Below are 22,834 nucleotides of genomic sequence, written 5' to 3' on the forward strand. Positions count from 1 at the left end.
CATGGGGAGCTTTGAAGCTGGAGTGGCCCTTCAGAGTTGTCCCAACTTTTGTGGGGGGGGGGGTCGGGTCATTGCACACCCATATCAGCCAGTAATTAGATACAGATACCCCCCCAACCCACCCCTGCCCGAAAAGGTCATGTCAATTAGACAGAGGCAGTTCCTGGAGAGAGTTGAGAGCTGAGGGCTGCTGGTCAGCACATTCCCAGAGCTGGGAAAATAAGTTCTTCGGTCAGGAAGGGGAGCTCTTAGTGGCTCAGTGAAGGGGCCACCCAGGTGTAAATATTTAATTCAGTGGTTAACAATAGAACCATTAAACAAATGGCAATATGGCAAAATGCATACTAGTATATAACCAATACAAGCTAACGGGAGATTTAAAGTACTCAGAATTTTTATACCAAATTCCTAGAGGCTTCTTTTCTGGGTCATGGTAAAACAAACTTAATACCTTTCCAGTATCATTTCTATTAATCATGTTATTTGATTACCCTTAGGAACATTTCCCCCTCTAGAGTATGAAGAAGAGAATTAGAAACTAAGGAGTAGGAAGAAGATTCAGAAATATCTTCCCTCAAATAATATCCCTCCCCATACACTTAAATATGAAGAAATTCAATAATTTCTCCTGAAGCCTAACTTTTCTTGAGAATTCCCTATGGAAGCCCTAGAACCTTACATAAAATTTTTTCCAAAAGCGGAAGCTGGAAGTGTGTCCAGGGGCCCACAGAGCCCATGGAAGGAGCAAGAGACTGGAGTCAGGTGGGTGTGGGAGGAGAGGCTGCATGCAGCAGGGGTGTTTCGTGGTGGATGGGCATGGTAGGGGGAGTTCAAGGGCAGCTGGGCAGTAGGGCAGAGGCAGTGCAGCAGGGTAGTTAGAAACGTGATCTGAGGAGTCAGTCTGCCTGGGTGTAAATCCTGGCTCTGACATTAACTAGCTAAGGGACCTTGGGCAAGCCACTTAAATATCTCACACGTAAAATAAGGATTTTTTTTTTTACAGACATCTAAACAGAAACAGAAACCTAAAGTCACATGCTGAACTTCAGAGTGTATGTGTGGATTAATGTCCTGCTGCTGCTGTAACAAATGTAAGACAAACCTAGTGGCGTACAACAACACACGCTTGTTCTCTTACAGTCCTGGAGGTAAGAAATCTGAATTCAGTTTGGCTGGGCTAAAGTCAAGGTGTCAGCAGGGCTGGTTCCTTCTGGAGACTCTCAGCAAAGAACCTGTTTCTTTGCCTATTTTAGCATCTAGAGGCCACCTGCTTTCCTTGGTTTATAGCCCCTTTTCCATCCTCAAAGCACATCTCTCCAATCTTCGCCTCCATCATCACGTTGCCTTCTCCTCTTCTGCTGTCAAGTCTCCCTCTGCCTCCCTTTTACAAGGATACTTGTGACTACATTTAAGGCCCGCCTGAATAATACAGGATAATCTCCCCCATCTCAATATCCTTAATTTAATCATGTCTGAAGAGTCCCTTTGGTCATGTAAGGTAACAGGTTCTGGGGATTAGGATGTGGACATCTCTGGGGGGCCATGAGTCAGCCTACCACAATGTGTGATTAAATGAGATGGCTTAGTTCGTAAGAATATCATATTTCTATCCTATCTTCTCAACAGAGTTTTGGTAATCGAAGTTATTGAATTAAATCTGTGGGAAAAATTCATGGCGTTCCTGCAGATGCCTGCTGTGCCAGAAGTTACTAGTGCTCACCGAAGTACATACTTGTTCCTCTATGGTTCTCTACATTCTTGCACATCAGGGCAAGGCCAAGAGGATATGGGCGGAAATTCTGATAGCCATTCCATGCTGGCTCTTAGAAATGGTCACCCTAATTTATTGCCTAAACTGGGAGACTGTTGAGAATAAAAGGAGAGTATATTAACCATCACACCAAATCAACAGGTATGTGCTGTGACTGCTGCAGGCAAACCTGTATCTATAGTCACCCAACTTAAAAACATCCTACGAAATCCCCTAGCCCTCTTCTCCTCCGACTTGGAGGCCGTGTAGCCCAGACAGCATAGTAACAAGTTGAAGGAGAGTTGCGTATCCCTCATTGGACTTTTATGAGAAATAAGCAAACCTTTATTGCCACTGAGGTTTGGGGTTTATTTGTTAGCACAGCATAGCCTAAGCTATCTTGGCTCAAACAGCTATGCTCTGGCAAGCTTGTTCTCCCCTCGCTGTATTTCTGAATAGGGGACATTCCATCAGAGTAAGGGCTGGACTCCACTTAAAGGTCAGGTCGTTGACTCTCAGCAGCAAACTTACAGGAAGAAATGCTCTAACTGGGTACAAATGCTGAAGCTGGGTTGCCTCCTGAATGGCTGTGACTGATCTGCCTGTGGGCTTTTGACCTGAGATACTGAAGTGAAAACTCCAGAGTTTGAACAATACTTGGCATTTCTTGATGCTTTTTCATGAAGGAGCTCAGCGAGCTTAACATCTGGCAACTCTAAAAAGGGGGCTCTTTTTCAGAGCAAAGGCTTACAAAGAATGTGAACTGAAGTTTGCATTTTGTTCCTGGGACTTTGTTGGTTAGAGTGAAAGGCTGAGGGGCTTTGTTAGTCAGCAGCTCCCACTGTAGCAGAAACTAGAGCGCAGACCCACGCACACAATGCGTAAGGAAACACTGCTCACACTGACTCCTTTGTTCCCATCCGTTTACATCGCAAGCATCTGCAAACTATTCTTACAATGTGGCCAACACTGACCGGCAATTTTTGATAGGAAGCCTAACAGAGCTTGTAATTTACAAAGCAGTTTCACATAAACTATTTCTTTTAACTCTTTTTAGTATTTCTAACTTGAGCAATCAGCCTTTGTCTGTCAATATCCGTAAGAAGATGAGGAGAAGAAGGGGGCAAGGAAAGAGGAGAAGGATGGAGAGGAGGAGGAGAGGGAGGAAGAGGGGTGAATCAGGTAGAGTGGGATCCACCCCTGTGCCTCAGTGAATCTTTACCCCACACTGTGTGCCAGGTACCACAACAGGCACTTTGGAGCTAATGATTATTCTGCGGCCAAAGTAAAATATGTCAATGTTCATAAGGATTTTTTGGTCCATCAAAAGCATGATTTAATGGTTCTCCAGGGAATTAAGCTGAGTGAAAAAATACCAATCCCCAAAGGTTACATAGTGTATGGCTCCTTCAATATAACATTCTTGAAATGATAAAATTACAGAAATGGAGAATAGATTAATAATTGTCAAGGGTCAGGGACAGAGGTGGGGCGTGAGAGGTGGGGGTGGCTATAAAAGGAGAACAGGTGGAGTCCTTGTAGCGATGAAATTGTTCTGTACCCCGACTTTATTAATGTCAGTATCCTCGTTATGATACTGTACTACAGTTCTACATTATATTATATTATTATAATGTATTATATTATTATTTCTTAAAATTGCATGTGAGTCTAACACGATCTCAAAACAGAAAGTTTAATTTAAAAAGGATGATTGAAAAATAATATTAAGACTACATCTATTAAATGTCCCTTTATTCTTCTGAAAATTAGCAAACATTCAGATAGGCCAAAAGCTACCAATGCAGAGAGTTACGAATGATCAAATGAAGAAATGACTCATGTCTCATTATTTTAAGGCAGGGAAAAATAGAGATGGCCACAATGTATTGGATGCTTACCCATGGCGTTGACAGGCACTATATCAGACGTGTCACATACTGTTTCTAACGCAATCCTACATGAGGAGAAGCTATCACCAATGTACAGATAAGGAGCTGAAGCAGAGAAGGAAAAGTGAGTAGCTCACGGTCACACCATCAATAGATGGTGGAACCAAGAATCAAATCATGTTTTGATCTGCTGAGATACGTTGCTTCCAAGACCTTCAGCAGCATGTAATTGACCTGAGGTCTTTAAGGACTAACGACTTGTCCACAAGAGCAACACTGGGGCTCTAGCGTGTGCCGAGCACTCTTCCCACCGTGCTGTGCTCTCACAGGTGGTTGAGAAAAGAACATAATGGTACCAGCTACCTGAGATACAGGACAAATAAGGGCAAAAATCTCGAATGGCAGGTGTCCAAAGTATTAACAAAGAAAATGGGTAAATTTACACCAGTTTCTCCTTTGTGGATTTACTTAAATATAAAGAACATTGGTCTGGAGAATTTCAAAAGGCTTGTCAACTGACTGAGAAATATGAGGCCAAAATCAACATCCTCCTAAAATGAATTATAATGCCATTGTTAAGGGTCCAGATTTTTAATCAAGACAAAAACGTTTCGCAAAATGCATGAAGTGAATGAAACTAAGCACTTAACTCAGTTTTCAGCAAGATAGAAAGCAATGTACAGATTTGCTAATAATACCCCTGCCTCTCACTTCCTTTGAAGTTATACAAAGTGACTTAACTTCAGGAAATTGTCCCCTTGATTCTGAAATACAGCTGTACCCAGGATGAAGCCAGGCTTGCTTTCTCAAGCATTGCACACACTTCTTGCCACTTTTACAGTAAATACACAATATCAGGTTCATGACTATATTTTGGTTTAAATTATATCCAAGGATCATTATACCCCCAAATAGCACGTCTAACAACAGTGGGACCAGTGCTTTGAGTGTAGAGAACACAAAGGCTCTCGGTTCCTGGATGAACGAGAGCTATTTCACCTTGACACTGTTGCTGGCAAATCTCCGAGAGGTGAGCATTTTGAAAACGCTATAAACAGCTTAGCCTTTTCTTAGCATTTTGAAGAGCACATTAATAGCCTAGCCTTTTCTTAAGGGCTTTCTTTTTCCCTTAGCCAAATTTGACAGTTGGAAATGAATAGTGAAGCGGATGGAATCAAAGTCAGAGCTGTGTTTTAAAGGCAGTGTGGAACTGATGTCATTCGGCATTGTCTCCAAAAGAATATAAGAATATTAAGTGGATGTCTCATGAACTTACATACAAAGGATACTCTTCACTTGAGGACAGAATAATAATGTCTCACAGAAGAAAGATGTAATTCTTGATGCCCGTAAAATCTATTCAGACAGCTCTTGGCTGGTACAAAAAAAAAAAAAAAAACAACTACAACTTTCAACCGAAAGAAGTTATATTAATAGAATTAATTTTTTAATACTTAGTAAACTACAGAATACCTTGTTCCCAATGCTATAAACGACAGTTTACAGACAGTATTGTCATTGTCACCATTTGGGAAGTTTTGTTAAAAAGAAATCAAGGGGCATAGGGTAATGTAACAAAATTAGCCAAAGGAAGTTAAATAGCCTACCCTCTAGGACTTAACAGCTTAAAGGAAGATAAATAGCCTACCTTCTAGGACTTAACAGGCCCCCAAAAAACTGATGTGGAAGCTATCCCACATAAATTGGGACACATGCAACTCCATCCAACAGCCAGAAAAACTGTATAGCTTCTTTCAAAGGGAACTGAGAACCCACCTAGTTTTTCCTCTGTCCTCTGGGTATAAACACACTCAGCAATTCCGTAACAGTTACCTAGTATATTTGGGGAGAGTTGCTGACTAATTTAAAAAATTGGCTAAGCACAGAAGAGTGTGGCAGGACATATTTAAAGTGATGAGAGGGAAAAACCTACAACCAAGATTCCTCTACCCAGCAAGGATCTCATTCAGATTCGATGGAGAAATTAAATCCTTTACAGACAAGCAAAAGCTAAGAGAATTCAGCACCACCAAACCAGCTTTACAACAAATACCAAAGGAACTTATCTGTGCAGGAAACACAAGAGAGGGAAAAGACCTACAATAACAAACCCAAAACAATTAAGAAAATGATAATAGGAATACACATATTGATAATTACCTTAAATGTAAATGGATTAAATGCTCCAACCAAAAGACATAGACTGGCTGAATGGATATAAAAACAAGACCCATATATATGCTATCTACAAGAGACCCACTTCAGACCTAGGGACACATACAAAATGGAAAAAGATATTCCATGCAAATGGAAATCAAAAGAAAGCTGGAGTAGCAATTCTCATATCAGACAAAATAGACTTTAAAATAAAGACTACTACAAGGAACAAAGAAGGACACTACATAATGATCAAGGGATCAATCTAAGAAGAAGATATAACAATTATAAATATTTATGCACCCAGCACAGAAGCACCTCAATACATAAGGCAAATGCTAACAGCCATAAAAGGGGAAATCGACAGTAACACAATCATAGTAAGGGACTTTAACACCCCACTTTCACCAATGGACAGATCATCCAAAATGAAAATAAATAAGGAAACACAAGCTTTAAATGACACATTAAACAAGATGGACTTAATTGATATTTATAGGATGTTCCATCCCAAAACAACAGAATACACTTCCTTCTCAAGTGTTTGTGGACCATTCTCCAGGATAGATCATATCTTGCATCACAAATCAAGCCTTGGTAAATTTAAGAAAATTGAAATCATAGCAAGTATCTTTTCTGACCACAATGCTATAAGACTAGATATCAATTACAGGAAAAAAAAACTGTTAAAAATACAAACACATGGAGGCTAAACAATACGCTACTAAATAACCAAGAGATCACTGAAGAAATCAAAGAGAAAATCAAAAATTACCTAGACACAAATGACAATGAAAACACGACTACCCAAAATCTATGGGATGCAGCAAAAGCAGTTCTAAGAGGGAAGTTTATAGCAATACAATCTTACTTTAAGACACAAGAAAAATCTCAAATAAACAACCTAACCTTACACCTAAAGCAATTAGAGAAAAAAGAACCAAAAAAATCCCCAAAGTTAGCAGAAGGAAAGAAATCATAAACATCAGATTGGAAAGAAATGAAGGAAACAAGAGCAAAGATCAATAAGACTAAAACCTGGTTCTTTGAGAAGATAAACAAAATTGATAAACCATTAGCCAGACTCACCAAGAAAAAAAGGGAAAAGACTCAAATCAACAGAATTAGAAATTTGTCCACAACGTGGAAGAAATGGACAAATTCTTAGAAATTCACAACCTTCTGAAACGGAACCAGGAAGAAACAGAAAATATAAACAGACCAATCACAAGCACTGAAATTGAAACTGTGATTAAAAATCTTCCAACAAACAAAAGTCCAGGACCAGATGGCTTCACAGGCGAATTCTATCAAACATTTAGAGAAGAGCTAACACATATCCTTCTCAAACTCTTCCAAAATATAGCAGAGGGAGGAACACTCTCAAACTCATTCTAAGGGCAACCATCACCCTGATACCAACACCAGACAAAGATGTCACAAAAAAAGAAAACTACAGGCCAATATCACTGATGAACATAGATGTAAAAATCCTCAACAAAACACTAGCAAGCAGACTCCAAAAGCACATTAAAAGGATCATACACCATGATCAAGTGGGGTTTATCCCGGGAATGCAAGGATTCTTCAATATATGCAAATCAATCAATGTGATAAACCATATTAACAAATTGAAGGAGAAAAACCATATGATCATCTCAATAGATGCAGAAAAAGCTTTCGACAAAATTCAACACCCATTTATGATAAAAACTCTCCAGAAAGTAGGCATAGCGGTAACTTACCTCAACATAATAAAGGTCATATATGACAAACCCACAGACAACATCATTCTCAATGGTGAAAAACTGAAACCATTTTCACTAAGATCAGGAAGAAGACAAGGTTGCCCACTCTCACCACTATTATTCAACATAGTTTTGGAAGTTTTAGCCACAGCAATCAGAGAAGAAAAACAAATAAAAGGAAACCAAATCGGAAAAGAAGAAGTAAAGCTGTCACCGTTTGCAGATGACATGATACTATACATAGAGAATCCTAAAGATGCTACCAGAAAACTACTAGACCTAATCAATGAATCTGGTAAAGTAGTAGGATACAAAATTAATGCACAAAAATCTCTTGCATTCCTATACACGAATGATGAAAAATCTGAAAGAGAAATTAAGGAAACACTCTCATTTACCATTGCAACAAAAAGAATAAAATACTGAGGAATAAACCTACCTAAGGAGACAAAAGACCTGTATGCAGAAAACTATAAGACACTGATGAAAGAAATTAAAGATGATACAACCAGATGGAGAGATATACCATGTTCTTGGATTGGAAGAATCAACATTGTGAAAATGACTCTACTACCCAAAGCAATCTACAGATTCAATGCAATCCCTATCAAACTACCACTGGCATTTTTCACAGAACTAGAACAAAAAATTTCACAATTTGTATGGAAACACAAAAGACCCCAAATAGCCAAAGCAATCTTGAGAGAGAAAAACAGAGCTGGAGGAATCAAGCTCCCTGACTTCAGACTATACTACAAAGCCACAGTAACCAAGACAGTATGGTACTCGCACAAAAACAGAAATATAGATCAATCGAACAGGATAGAAAGCCCAGAGATAAACCCACACACATATCGTCACCTTATTTTGATAAAGGAGGCAAGAATATACAATGGAGAAAAGACAGCCTCTTCAATAAGTGGTGCTGGGAAAACCAGACAGCTACATGTAAAAGAATGAAATTAAAACACTCCCTAACACCATACACAAAAATAAACTCAAAATGGGTTAAAGACCTAAATGTAAGGCCAGACACTATTAAAACTCTTAGAGGAAAACATAGGCAGAACACTATATGACATAAATCACAGCAAGATCCTTTTTGACCCACCTCCTAGAGAAATGGAAATAAAAACAATAATAAACAAATGGGACCTAATGAAACTTAAAAGCTTTTGCACAGCAAAGGAAACCATAACCAAGACGAAAAGACAACCCTCAGAATGGGAGAAAATATTTGCAAATGAAGCAACTGACAAAGGATTAATCTCCAAAATATAGAAGCAGCTCATGCAGCTCAATATCAAAAAAACAAACAACCCGATCCATAAATGGGCAGAAGACCTAAATAGACATTTCTCCAAAGAAGATATACAGATTGCCAACAAAGACATGAAAGGATGCTCAACATCACTAATCATTAGAGAAATGCAAATCAAAACTACAATGAGGTATCACCTCACGCCAGTTAGAATGGGCATCATCAGAAAATCTACAAACAACAAATGCTGGAGAGGGTGTGGAGAAAAGGGATAACTCTTGCACTGTTGGTGGGAATGTAAATTGATGCAGCCACTATGGAGAGCAGTATGGAGGTTCCTTAAAAAACTAAAAGTAGAATTACCATATGACCCAGCAATCCCACTACTGGGCATATACCCAGAGAAAACCATAATTCAAAAAGACACATGCATCCCAATGTTCATTGCAGCATTATTTACAATAGCCAGGTCATGGAAGCAACCTAAATGCCCATCGACTGACGAATGGATAAAGAAGATGTGGTACATATATAGAATGGAATATTACTCAGTCATAAAAAGGAATGAAATTGAGTCACTTGTTGAGACGTGGATGGATCTAGAGACTGTCATACAGAGTGAAGTAAGTCAGAAGGAGAAAAACAAATACCATATGCTAACAAATATATATGGAATCTAAAAAAAAAAAATCGTTCTGAAGAACCTAGGGGCAGGACAGGAATAAAGACACAGACATAGAGAATGGACTTTAGGACACGGGGAGGGGGAAGGGTAAGCTGGGACGAAGTGAGAGAGTGGTGTGGACATATATACACTACCAAATGTAAAATAGATAGCTAGTAGGAAGCAGCAGCATAGCACAGGGAGATCAGCTCGGTGCTTTGTGACCACCTAGAGGGGTGGGATAGGGAGGGTGGGAGGGAGACACAAGAGGGAGGGGATATGGGGATATAAGTATATGTACAGCTGATTCACTTTGTTATACAGCAGAAACTAACACACCATTGTAAAGCAATTATACTCCAGTAAAGATGTTAAAAAATTTTTTTAATAAAAAAAATATATATTGGCTAAGCAGTTTGCCAGGAGCAGCCTCTGCTCAGAGCAGAAATAGTCCTAGAAATTGGGAGTGCTTTATTGAATGTTGTGGCCAAATGCAATTTCCCAAAATGGCTGCAACAATAGCTTCCCACCCACACGCCCTTCTTACAATGTGACCTTGACACTCCTCCCATCAAGAAGAGGTCCAACCTTGAATGTGGGTGGAATAGAGACTAGCAGGGAAGTGTCATTATGTAACTTCCAAACTAGGGCCTCAACAGTGATGGAGCTTCTGGCCTGCTTCTCCTGGGAGGCTCACTCTTAAAACCCAGACACCACACTGTATGGAGGCCCACTAGCCACAGAGAGGTCAGGTGCTGTGTTCTGGCCCACAGCCTTCAGCACCCCCGGCCAACAGCCAGCATCGGGCACCAAACCAAATGAGCCTTCGAGCCTTCAGGGATTCCAGCCCTCAGCAGCTGCATCACCTCCGACCTTCAAGTCTTCCCGGCAGATGCCCCAGATACCATGGAGCAGAGACAAGTTGCCCCACTCTGCCCTTTCCAAATATGTGACCCACAGACCCCTTGAGCTTAATGAGATGATGGTCATTTTATGCCACTAAATTTGGGGTGCTTTGTTATATAAACATAGTAACTGGAACAGATGAGAATGGGGGATACACGTGGTTAGAGGTGATACATTCCTAGCACTTGCATTATTCCAGCCTCTCTTTTGAGAAAGTAGAGGCTTTATCTAGGCATGTTATTGTTGTTCTTCTACAGTCACCCCTTAGAGAAACAAATCTGTTTACAAGGGTCTAATTCCAAGTGAACTCAGATAGCTCTTAAGTGATAATAATAGTAACCAACTATTTTGCTTAGTATGTGCCAGGCCCTGTTCTAAGAGTTTTACATGGATTAGCTCACTTAATCCATACAACAAGCCTATGAGGTAAGTTCTAGTTTTATTTCTATTTTACAAATAGGGAAACTGAAGCATTGAGGTTAAACAACTTGTCTAAGGTTATACAACTAGCAAACATCAGAGCTGGGCTGGGATTTTGAGGCAGGCAACTTGACTTTCAAGCCTGTCTGTTAACCAGCACACACACTGCTGCCTAACCCTGAGTCTACCCTGACTCTAACTCTCCCTCAGTGATGTATTGCTCAACCAGCCCTGCCACCTGAATGGCCAAGAGTCCCCAAACTGAAAAGGTGGGACAGTGCTGGTTTTAGGGTAATGATAACAGTTAACAGCATAGGCTCTGGGGTCTGCCCAGTTTGGGCTGTGACAGTTACCAGATGAGTGACCTTGGGCAGGTCTTTGAACCTCTGTCAACCTCTTTCTCCCCATCTTCATGCAAAACAATCACCCATTTTAAAACCACAACCACTGTCTCCATGTGTGTAAGCATTAGCCCCATGCCTCCTTTCTAGACTGCCGACCTCTTCGGGGCAAGGACTCTGCCCTTCTCATCTCTGATTCCTCCAGTGGGTCCTGCACAGGGCCTTGTGCTCAGCTGCAGCCTGAAAACTAAACCGACTTAAAAACAAACAAAACAAAACCTTCTCCCTTTGTTTTTATATACAGAGCTTTTGGGATTCGTCCCATTCTCTCCATCCTCATGAACAAAACCATAAATCACGCCCTTGTGGCAACTGAGCCTACTGCTAAAGCTAGGACTTCTGCTTTCTGCCTCCTCTTCTGAATGTCTTCAAAATCAGAGGAAAATGCTCTCACAAGTACCCTTGATCATGCTTATATCTACCTAAGGATTCTCTACTGCCTTCCAATCATTTTCCAAAATAACTAGGACTTTTAACCATTGGTCATAGGAGCTTCTACTATCTTGATTTCTTACATGGAACTAGTGAACCCTTCTTAAAAGATACCAAAGGGAATTTCTCACCTTCAGAATTATGCTGAGATAGTATCAGAATATTAACTGATATTATTACTGAGGAGTGGTATTTGGCCCTCAGGCCTCTATTTCACCCTGTACTGTAATTGCTTCTGTATTTGTCTGTCTCCCCCAACAAACTGCAGGCCCCCTTGAAGGCAGGGACTCGCTTTTACTTCTTTATCCCAATGCCTAGTCCAATGGCTGGCACAGAGGAGGCACTTGACAAATGTTTATGATACAAATGCATGAAACTGATGAACCCAAAGTCATTGTTATGTCAAGACCAGAACTGCAACCCAGAGGGATCTCTGGAAGATGTATCACAAGCGTTCATTTATTTAACAAACACTTACTGGGACTTCCCTGGTGGCGCAGTGGTTAAGAATCCACCTGCCAATGCAGGGGGCACGGGTTCGAGCCCTGGTCAGGAAGATCCCACATGCTGCAGAGCAACTAAGCCCGTGTACCACAACTAGTGAGCCTGCACTCTAGAGCCCACGAGCCACAACTACTGAGCCTGCGTGCCACAACTACTGAAGCCTGCGCGCCTAGAGCCCGTGCTCCGCAACAAGAGAAGCCACTGCAAAGATAAGCCCGCGCACCGCAATGAAGAGTAGCCCCCGCTCGCCGCCACTAGAGAAAGCCTGCGCCCACAGCAACAAAGACCCAATGCAGCCAAAAATTAATTAATTAATTAATTAATTTTAAAAAACAAAACAAAACACTTACTGACACCCTTGGGGAGCCAACACTGGGCAAGGCAGGAAGAATATAAACGCAATAAGGTCCAATCTTATTATATAGAAGACTCAATCTGCTCTAGTAGGGGAGACAAATAGGGAAGCACATCATTATAACACATTTTGATAGAAAAAAACTTTTAAGTACAGAGATATAAACCATGGGCCTAAGAGTGAGTGATGAAAAACAATCTGAGTTAGGTTAACATGGGTTAGATGTGTTATTACCCGTTTCTTACACATTAACCCAGCAAAAGATAAAAATGCTATCATTATGGAGTAATCATGTCAGCTGACAGGCAAGGTCATAAAGTCATAAAGTCATAAGGTATAGGTTGTCACATTATAGAATCAATACATCAGACATAAAATGAAAGAGGCAAATGACTAAATAAACTAAGATGTGTTAACATACCTGTGACTCTATGTCTCCCTCTTACTGTTCCTCTGCCCTCCCCATAGTTCTTACCCAAACTTTCTCAAAGATAATAGTTATTTTAGTGACTAGCATATGGTTGATGTCAATATCTGATCATAAACACATCAAAAATGATTATTTTCAGAATCAGAAATAAGAGAACATGGGCACACTAAATTCAACCATGTGAAAAGGAGTGCCCATTAATATTGTACATAATAATGTAGTGTAGGTCATTAGAATCTGTCAAGAATTTTTTTAGTTAAAATTCAAAAAAAATTTTTTTAGAAAACATATTGTATGATTAAACTATTTTCTATTCAACTGGAGCTTGAGAAATAATGGCAGACATCAGGCTCTACTGGTGCTTTCTCAGAGTAAATGAGAGGAATTCGGGGATTTACTGTGAAATAAACTTATAGCTGCTCCAAGCCACCTGAGCCTCTGGCAGGCCGTCAGGTGTCTCACGAGTACTCTCACCTCCCATGCGTCTCTGCTCTCCTCTTGCATCTGCCTCTACTGGCATTTTCCACAGCCATATCCGGGAAGCCAAGCGCTGCTGGAGAAAAATCACAAGCCAAGCAGCCTAGTGCCCCTCAAATGTATGACTTTTAAATCTCATTGTGGCCCTCAATTCTTTTACTTTTTCTTGGTCAGCTCCTCGCTCATCACACTCAGTGACTGTGAATATTCAAGATCTTCATCTCTCTTAGAAGATCATACCCTCAACGCTTTACCCCACTCCAGTCTTAGATGAACTTGCCTCTACTTCATTGAGAAAGTGAAAACCACTGGGTGTGAACTGCCCCCGCTTCTCCTATCCTTCTCTCATACACTTACTTACAGCCCTTCCTGCCCTTAATCTGCTGCCCCAAGACCTACAGAAAGAGGTGCATTTCCTCTGTTTGCAGGCAACTCTCTCACTTATGCTGTCAATATCTTTCTGTTTCCGGCTCACTCCCTTAGGCCTTGCTTCATCATTTGTCCTTTTTTTCTTCTCGACAGGCAACCTCCACCCCTCCCGGCTCCTTGCCCTGTCCACTGCTGCTGTCCTAACACCCGCCCTTGACTCCGTGTCTCCTGGGAGCTGCTCCTCCAACCCTCTCCAGACGCCTATCCCAAACCTTCTCAAAGATTCATCTACACTTGCAACCTTCCCTTTCTCACCTCTCACTCCTCAACACCCTGCAGCATCTGCTCCCTCCTCCAATCAGACATTCACTGGGTGCACTTTAGTTAAAGATGCAGATCCCGGATGTAAGCAGATCTATGGTTGACTATTGCCTCCTCTGCTTACAAGCTGCAAGAGCTCGGGCATGCTGCTACACCTCCCCATTTCTAAAACGGGGAGAGTAACAGTAACCAACTGCATAGGCTTCTTGTAATGTTAAATGAGATACTGGATTTAAAACACTGGACAGTGTCTTCACATGCCACGTGCTCAATAAATATTACAATTACTACTACTATTAGTAAGGTTTGCAGTTTAATGATTATTAGCATTACTGTTTGTCAGGTACTATAGTAGGTCTAGCTAAAAACCGTGAACTCAAAAAATATCCTACTAAACTCATGCAGCCAAGAAAAACTACTTTGCAATCTCCTTATACAATGTGTCTTTTCTCTTGGCTTAGGGTCACCTTTTCTACCTTCAAAGCAGGATCTGCTCCTAGGAATTTCCTCTCCATACTGAGTCTGTATGACTCAAATCAGTTCAATACATACATACACACATGTACACACACTACAGACACACATAACACACACACACAGATACACCTACTACACACATACACACACACATACACATAGATTAGGTAAATTCACATGTATCATGTGAACCAATACGAAAGTATTTAATTTAGCTGAATGCAGGAACTTAAACCTATGCTGCCTTTACAGCAACAAAAGTATCTACACCAATGTTCTGCGTGCAGCTGGAAGTCAATAATTACTGATGAATGGAGTTGTATAGAACGACTCCCCACAGTCAGTCACAGCAAGAGCGGGAAGAATATTTTTAGCGTTATGTTTGAATCCTACCTGACAACTTGGAAACTGCAATAATCTGAACCTATGTAGGCAATGAAAGGATCGCTTCATTGCTGGTGCACCTGAAAGTATACCTAACGGTCATTTACGTTCTGTGACTAGTCACTAAGAACGTTAGCACAGAGCACGCATTCCCTTCCTTCACTTCCTTGCTATCTCAGGTTATTTTTGTCACAAGTTGTGTGTGGCAATATTTATTTTAATTAAGAAGAGGCAATACAGGCAAAGGCAATTATAATAGATATGTTCAGTAAGGAACTAAACTGAACAGCAAGATCTCATGCCAGTGACAAAAAAAGGCATGTAATTTTATTTAGACATTTTATTTAGAATTTTATTTATTCTTCTTTATTTTAACCATTTACTTCTTGGAACAAGCTTGTAAACGCCCACGCTCCATCCAGGACTATCAGGTAAGTCTTGCTCTCAGTGGAAGTGTTAGCATGGGATTCAATTGGAGGCACCTTCTCTTGGACCAATGATTCTTTCACGACTGTGATCCCATGTTGGGATCTTGTACCCTGACCTAATTCCTCTAGGATTCAACAATTATTTACATTACAGGCAAAGAAAATGATTCCTGGTTTTCTCTCTCTAACACTGTTACTCTCCTTTTCTGTCAGTATTTCAAAACAAATTTGGATCTTAAAAATCTGTTGACATTAGTTGACTAGAGGATGAAGAATTCACACATGGAAGGCAGGACCATGGTAGGAAAGATGATAATGAAGATGACATGATGAAATAGCTAATAATTATTTAACATTTATTTGCACTAGACCCTAATCCAAATACTTAACATACATTATTTACTTTAGTCCTCACAACTGTGAGGCATTGTTGGCATTATTACCCCACTCTACCTATGAGAAAACTGAGGCTTAGAGAAGTTAAATGATTTGCCTCAGGTCAAACAAGATCCAAGGCTGGGATTCCAACCCAGGTCTGTCAGGGGCCAAAGCCCATTAATGTTATAAATCATGTGTCTTAAAATAACAATTTTTTTCTGTGACCTATTTGTAAATCACAGTTTGTACAACATTAGATTTAAGCATGATTTTTATTGTCAATGGTCTGCTGCAGTAATTCTACATATTTCCATAATAAAAAATTAAGTTCCTCATTTAAAAACATGGGAAAAGAACATGAATGGCCAGATGAAAAAAAAATTTTAAGCAAATATTAAATTTCAGGTATTTAAAACTAAAGAGAATTTAATTCAAGAAACAGTAACCAAGTGATGTCATGTACAAGGCACTGTAAGAATTCAAAGATTAAGATAGCACCACCCCTGCTCCAAAGAAGCTAATGATCTAGTGGGAGGGAGACAGTGTAATGTTTCAGGTCTTACTTCAAATGTCATCTCCTAAGAGAATTCTTCTCTGACCACCCATCTAAACTGTTGCCCCATCCCCTATTACTTTCTATCACAGGGATCAGAATACTTTTCCTGTAAAGGGCCAGATAGTAAATAATTTAAACTTTGTGGGCTATATGGTCTCTGTCAAAACTACCGAGCTCTGCTGTTGTAGCTCAAAAGCAGCTATAGACAACTGGTAAACAAATGAGCATGGCTGTGTTCCAATAAAACTTTATTTACAAACAGGCAGTGGGCCAGACATGGTTCACAGGCTGCAGTTTGCCAACCCTACTCTAACATCTCACTCTGTTTTTTCCTTCATAGCACTTAACAAAATGAAGAATTATCTTGCTTATTGATTTATTTACTATTTCTCTCCAAAAACAAAAACAAAACAAAAAAAAAGGCAGCTCCGAGAGAGTGAGGTCCTTATTGCTTGTTCACAACAGGCTCTCTAGGGCCTAGAAAGGAGTTCCAGACACATAGGCAGTTCACTCTAAGTATTCGTTGATTGGCTAAATGAATGAACACCATTCCACAAAAGGAGAAACACAGACTGCCAACAAAGTATGAACTATATTTGGCTTTACTATTAACAAATATAAAATAATTGAAAATGTCATTTTTCACTTGTCAGACCTACAACAGTTAGAAGAAGAGGAGGATGGGGAGGAAAGGGAGAAGAGGAGGAGGGAGAGAGAGAGCAGAAGAAGGAGGAGAACTAGTGTGGATGAACACACGGGTACACTGGGCCTCTCACCTACTGCAGATGGGAGAGAAAACTGGTGCCACATTTACATACCAAAATGTATACGCCCATTCAAAATGGGCAAAGGATTGAATAGACATTTCTCCAAAGAAGATATAAAAATGGGCGATCAGCGATTAAATTAGTCATTAGGGAAAGGCAAATCAAAATCATAATGAGATACTACTTTCCACCCATTAAGATGGCTATTATCAAAAAAGAGAAAGTAAGTGTTGGTGAGTATGTGGAGAAATTAGAACCCTCTTGCATTGTTGATGGGAACGTAAAATGGTGCAGCTGTTGGGGTTTCCTTAAAAAGTTAAACATAGAATCACCATATGATCCACCGATTACTAATTCCACTCCTAGGTATACACCCAGATACTTGTACACTCATGGTTATAGCAGCATTATTTATAGGAGCCAAAAGGTAGAAACAACTCAAATGTCCATCCACAGAAGAGTGGATAAACAAATGTGGTATATACATACAATGGAATATTATTTAGTCTTAAAAAGGAATGAAGTACTTTCATTCCTTTGAAATTAGTTGACTAGATATATGTTAAACATGGATGAACTTTGAAAACATTGTGCTAAATGAAATAAGCCAGTCACAAAAAAACCAATATTGTATGATTCCATTTATATGAGGTACCTAGAATAAGCAAATAGTAGAACAGAGATTACCAGGAGCTGGGGGAGGAGGAAATGGGGAGTTATTACTTAATGGGTACAATGTTTCCACTTGGGATGATGAAAAAATTGTGGAGATGGATGGTGGAGATGGTTGCACAACGTTTTGAATGTACTTAATGCTACTGATGTGTACACTTAGAAATGATTAAAATTGTAAATTTTACATAATGTATATTTTACCACAATAAAAAATGTATACAGATCTTCCTTTACTTATGATGGGGTTATGTCCCAATAAATGAGTAAACTCATCAGAGGTTGAAAATATCTTAAGTCAAAAATACACTTAATATACCTAACCTACCAAACATCAGAGCTTAGCCTAGCATACCCTAAACATGCTCAGAACACATACATTAGCCTGCAGTTGGACAAAATCATCTAACACAAAGCCAATTTTATAATAAAGTGTTGAATAGCTCAGTAATTTACTGCATACTGTACTGAAAGTTAAGAACAGAATGGCTGTCTGGGTCCCGAATGGTTGTATGTGTGTGGGTTGTTTCCCCTCATGATCATGGGGGTGATGGGAGCTGCAGTTCACTGCTGCTGCCTCGCATCACAAGTATTGGACTGCATATCGCTAGCCTGGGAAAAGCTCAAAATTCAAAATTCGAAGTATGGTTTCTACTGAATGTGTATTGCTTTCACAATATCATAAAGTCAAAATATCGTAAGTTGAATCATTGTAAGTCAGGCACCATGTGTATATACTTTTTACTCCAAAATCCTATTCCTAAGAATTAACTCTGAGGATGGGTGAAACAGAAGGGTGAAATATGTATCTTCTAGAACCCATCAACCTCAAGATCCATGAATAAGGATCTAGTTATATAAATAAAGCCTGACACGACAAATACATAAAAGAAACTATTATGTAGGCATGAAATAAGACAGGGTAGACTTTTCACATAAAAATATCTCCATAGCATTATTGTTGAATGAAGAAAAAACAAGTTACAGGATGCTTGTGCAGTATGATCCCACTGATGTAAAAATTCAAAAGTCTAACTACACATGAAAAAAATTTGAGATATTCTCCAAAATGTTAATAGTGGTTATTCCCTGAATGGTGGATTTGAGATGATTTTAAGATTATCCTCTCCACAATTTTCTATACTAGTTGATTTTTTAACAAAGAATATTTCTAACCAAAATAACATGCTATTATAAACTCATGTTTATCACTTTTTCACATTAATTAAGGACGGTTAGGCCCATGATACTTTCATAATAGATGTTTTCTGTATTTCCATTTCCATAGCAACAACAATACTTGTTAGAGAATCACATACAGTTTTAAAAGAGATGCATACCTCAGATAGTGGAGTTGCCTCTTCATCAGGCAAAAACAAAGATACTATTTCAGAGCAACATTCAATAATCATGTTCTAGAAATAATAAGACAATATAGTGAGGTTGATCTTATTGGTAAAATACTAGATATTTTAATTACACATTATTTATTTCATTTGTCTTTTGTTACATCATTCCCTAACCCTAATTCCCAGGATGAAACTTAGAGGAATTCAGAGGTCACAATCTTTTAAGTAATTAGGGTTATTTGAAAAGATACAAAATAGCCACAAACTATATGACTTAATGATAAATAACAAATTATTTTAGGATTCTTTCCCTGCAAAATTCACAATTAAAATTCATGTGTTAGAGAAGAACAAGTAAAGTAATTCACCCCAAAATAAGTTTTTGGAAGATCACTTTTCTTCTGAGAAGAGAGCCCTGGAATAAAGACGTTCAGATCTGAGAAAGGGTTTAAGCAGAGATGAACAGTTTGGAATTGAGAAAGAAATGGAAAGAGAAAATGAAGAAGAAGAAGAGAGAGTTGATATCATATGTGGTCTATTGCTGAAGACACTGCCGCAGCCCCTACTGTTTGGACACAGCTGTGTTTCTGTGTGGACATCTGACCCAAGAGAGATCTACCTATGGGCAGGGTTGAATCAATCAGATTCTCCATCATTGTAATTTCATATAAGGAAGGACAACAGAAGAGAGTTATCATCAGGACTGGCCGGATGAGCCGAGAGGTCCCAATACGGAGTTGGAGAAGGCACCCGATGGGCTAGATGTAAAATGAGTGAGCAAGAAACAGAGATAAATGAGAACTGACACCGTCTGTGGGACTGAGTGCAATCTTGGCTCCCGACTCTCCAAGTTTCACTTTCTGTGGGGCCCACTGTGTTTTGTCCCCAGTCCTTGGTTATGCACGAGCTTACTTACCATGCCCTGCCAAATACTGCCTCCTTACCAAACCTATTTCATTTGAGCTAGCGTAAGTAGTTTTTCTTTACTTACAACTAAAGAAGTCATGATTATAAGACCGTCAGACACTATAAAACTCTCAGAGGAAAACACAGGAAGAACACTCTTTGACATAAGTCATAGCAAGATCCTTTTTGACCCACCTCCTAGAGAAATGGAAATGAAAAAAAAAAAAAAACAAATGGGACCTAATGAAACTTAAAAGCTTTTGCATAGCAAAGAAAACCATAAACAAGGTGAAAAGACAACCCTCAGAATGGGAGAAAATATTTGCAAATGAAGCAACTGACAAAGGATTAATCTCCAAAATATACAAGCAGCTCATGCAGCTCAATATCAAAAAAACAAACGACCCAATCCAAAAATGGGCAGAAGACCTAAATAGACATTTCTCCAAAGAAGATATACAGATTGCCAACAAACACATGAAAGGATGCTCAACATCACTAATCATTAGAGAAATGCAAATCAAAACTACAATGAGGTGTCACCTCACACCAGTTAGAATGGGCATCATCAGAAAATCTACAAACAATAAATGCTGGAGAGGGTGTGGAGAAAAGGGAACCCTCTTGCACTGTTGGTGGGAATGTAAATTGATACAGCCACTATGGAGAACAGTATGGAAGTTCCTTAAAAAAACTAAAAATAGAACTACCATATGACCCAGCCATCCCACTACTGAGCATATACCCAGAGAAGACCATAATTCAAAAAGATTCATGTACCACAGTGTTCATTGGAGCACTATTTACAATAGCCAGGACATGGAAGCAACCTAAGTGTCCATCAACAGATGAATGGATAAAGAAGATGTGGCACATATATACAATGGAATATTACTCAGCCATAAAAAGAAAGGATATTGAGTTATTTGTAGTGAGGTAGATGGACCTAGAGTCTGTCATACAGAGTGAAGTCAGAAAGAGAAAAACAAATACCATATGCTAACACATATATATGGAATCTCAAAAAAAAAAAAAAAAAGGTTCTGAAGAACCTAGGAGCAGGACAGGAATAAAGACGCAGATGTAGAGAACGGACTTGAGGACATGGGGAGGGGGAAGGGTAAGCTGGGACAAAGTGAGAGAATAGCATTGACATATATATACTACCAAATGTGAAATAAATAGCTAGTGGGAAGCAGCTGCATAGCACAGGGAGATCAGCTCTGTGCTTTGTGACCACCTAGAGGGGTGGGATAGGGAGGGTGGGAGGGAGGCGCAAGAGGGAGGGGATATGGGGATATATGCATATATATAGCTGATTCACTTTGTTATACAGCAGAAACTAACAGAACAATGTAAAGCAATTATACTCCAATAAAGATGTTAAAAAAAAAAAAAGTATAATGAACAGGGAATACTTCCTGGAGAAAGGGTCATATAAACTGAGGCATGAAAGAGTAGTAAGACTTCAACTGGCAGAGAATGGGGACAAGGGCATTCCAGATGGAGCAATGAAACAGCAGATATTCAAGGAACATAAAGAACCTGATACAGTCTTTACTGCAGGTGTGTATAGGAAGCACGGTGGTGAGAGTGGTGAGAAATAAGGCTGAGAGGTGTACTTATAACAGGACACGTAAACGTAAGGAATTTGGATTTTGTTGCTTAGGAAATTGAGAGGCACTGGACTGAGGGGATAATGATCTGACTGCTTTAAAAAGATAATTCTGGCTACCATGTAAAGCTGAACTGGACTAGGAAGAGATAAGAGAAAGAGAAATTAGCTAGGAGGCTACTCAAACTGTTTGGGCAGGAAGTGATCATGGCCATAAGTAGGGCAGCTTCCATGGGACCAGAAAGGATGGAGGGCAGGCAGGACATCCAGCACTGATTGGGGGACACCAGCTTCCTATGACGAACTTTCCAGGCTCCTGGTCCACTTTACTAGACAGAGGGGAACACACATCCTGGAGTGAATTCTTACGTATTCTTATTTATGCATATTTCTATATTTCTAATTGAGTTCTTAGGACTAGTTAAAGTATATTTTCTTTCTATACGAAAGGTTTCAATAATAGCTGTGATGGGTTACTGTCATGATTTCATCAAGAGCTATCAAGCAAAATGACACTGTCTGTATCATTAATCATTTCGATAACAGATGAAGACAGCCATGTTACCTGATAAATGCCTTCCATGGCTTGTCTCAACATGTATCAAACACAAATTTCGCCTCAACAACGTTCTGTTTCTTTGGCATTATTTGAGGTAAACCACATACACACTTGGGAAACTGGCTGATTCGATGTTGGGCTGTGAGAAACCTCCCGTGACCTTGCTGCCACGGAAATGAAGACAAGGAAAGCACTGAACTCAACAATCCCAGGCAGAAGGCGGCTGGAGGGATGCTGCGGTTGGCAAGGGGCCTGGGAGGGCACAGAAGGACCCCTGCTCAATCTTTGCCATTTTCCCTTAAAGAGGAGCATCTGTTGATTTGATGAGGGATAGGCTTCTGAGTGACTTCAAAAATAACAGAGCCAACACTTTGACTTAGTTGAAGTCCTCATCATTGTTCACCCATTTTATGGGAAAAAACTTCCTAAGTTGTTTTCCATCCTCCAAACTCCTGCTTCCCTCATCCCTCCTTCACATGCCATCAGGGTTATCTTAGCAAATTTCAAGGTGGATCATGAGATGCTCTTCCGGGCGCTGCCCCCAGCTTTTCCTATGCCCCACACCCAGCCCTGCCTTCCCAGGGCCCTACATTCACCCTGCACTCCTGCCACCCTGAAGACAACATCCAGCTCCATGACTTCACCTCTCATCTCTT

General features: G+C 39.9%; 1 protein-coding gene across 2 annotated transcripts in view; it reads right to left on the reverse strand.

The window, feature by feature from the left end:
* Positions 1-22,834, reverse strand: part of CFAP54 (cilia and flagella associated protein 54) — a 307,392-nt gene that overhangs the window by 10,452 nt on the left and 274,106 nt on the right. For both annotated transcript variants that reach the window (XM_028166670.2, XM_028166668.2), the window contains one exon: positions 19,090-19,164. In XM_028166670.2, the coding sequence (XP_028022471.2) occupies positions 19,090-19,164 (75 nt within the window). The remainder of the gene's footprint in view (positions 1-19,089; positions 19,165-22,834) is intronic.

Source organism: Balaenoptera acutorostrata, chromosome 11, assembly GCF_949987535.1.
Source record: "Balaenoptera acutorostrata chromosome 11, mBalAcu1.1, whole genome shotgun sequence".
In the NCBI taxonomy this organism is placed as follows: Eukaryota; Metazoa; Chordata; class Mammalia; order Artiodactyla; family Balaenopteridae; genus Balaenoptera; species Balaenoptera acutorostrata.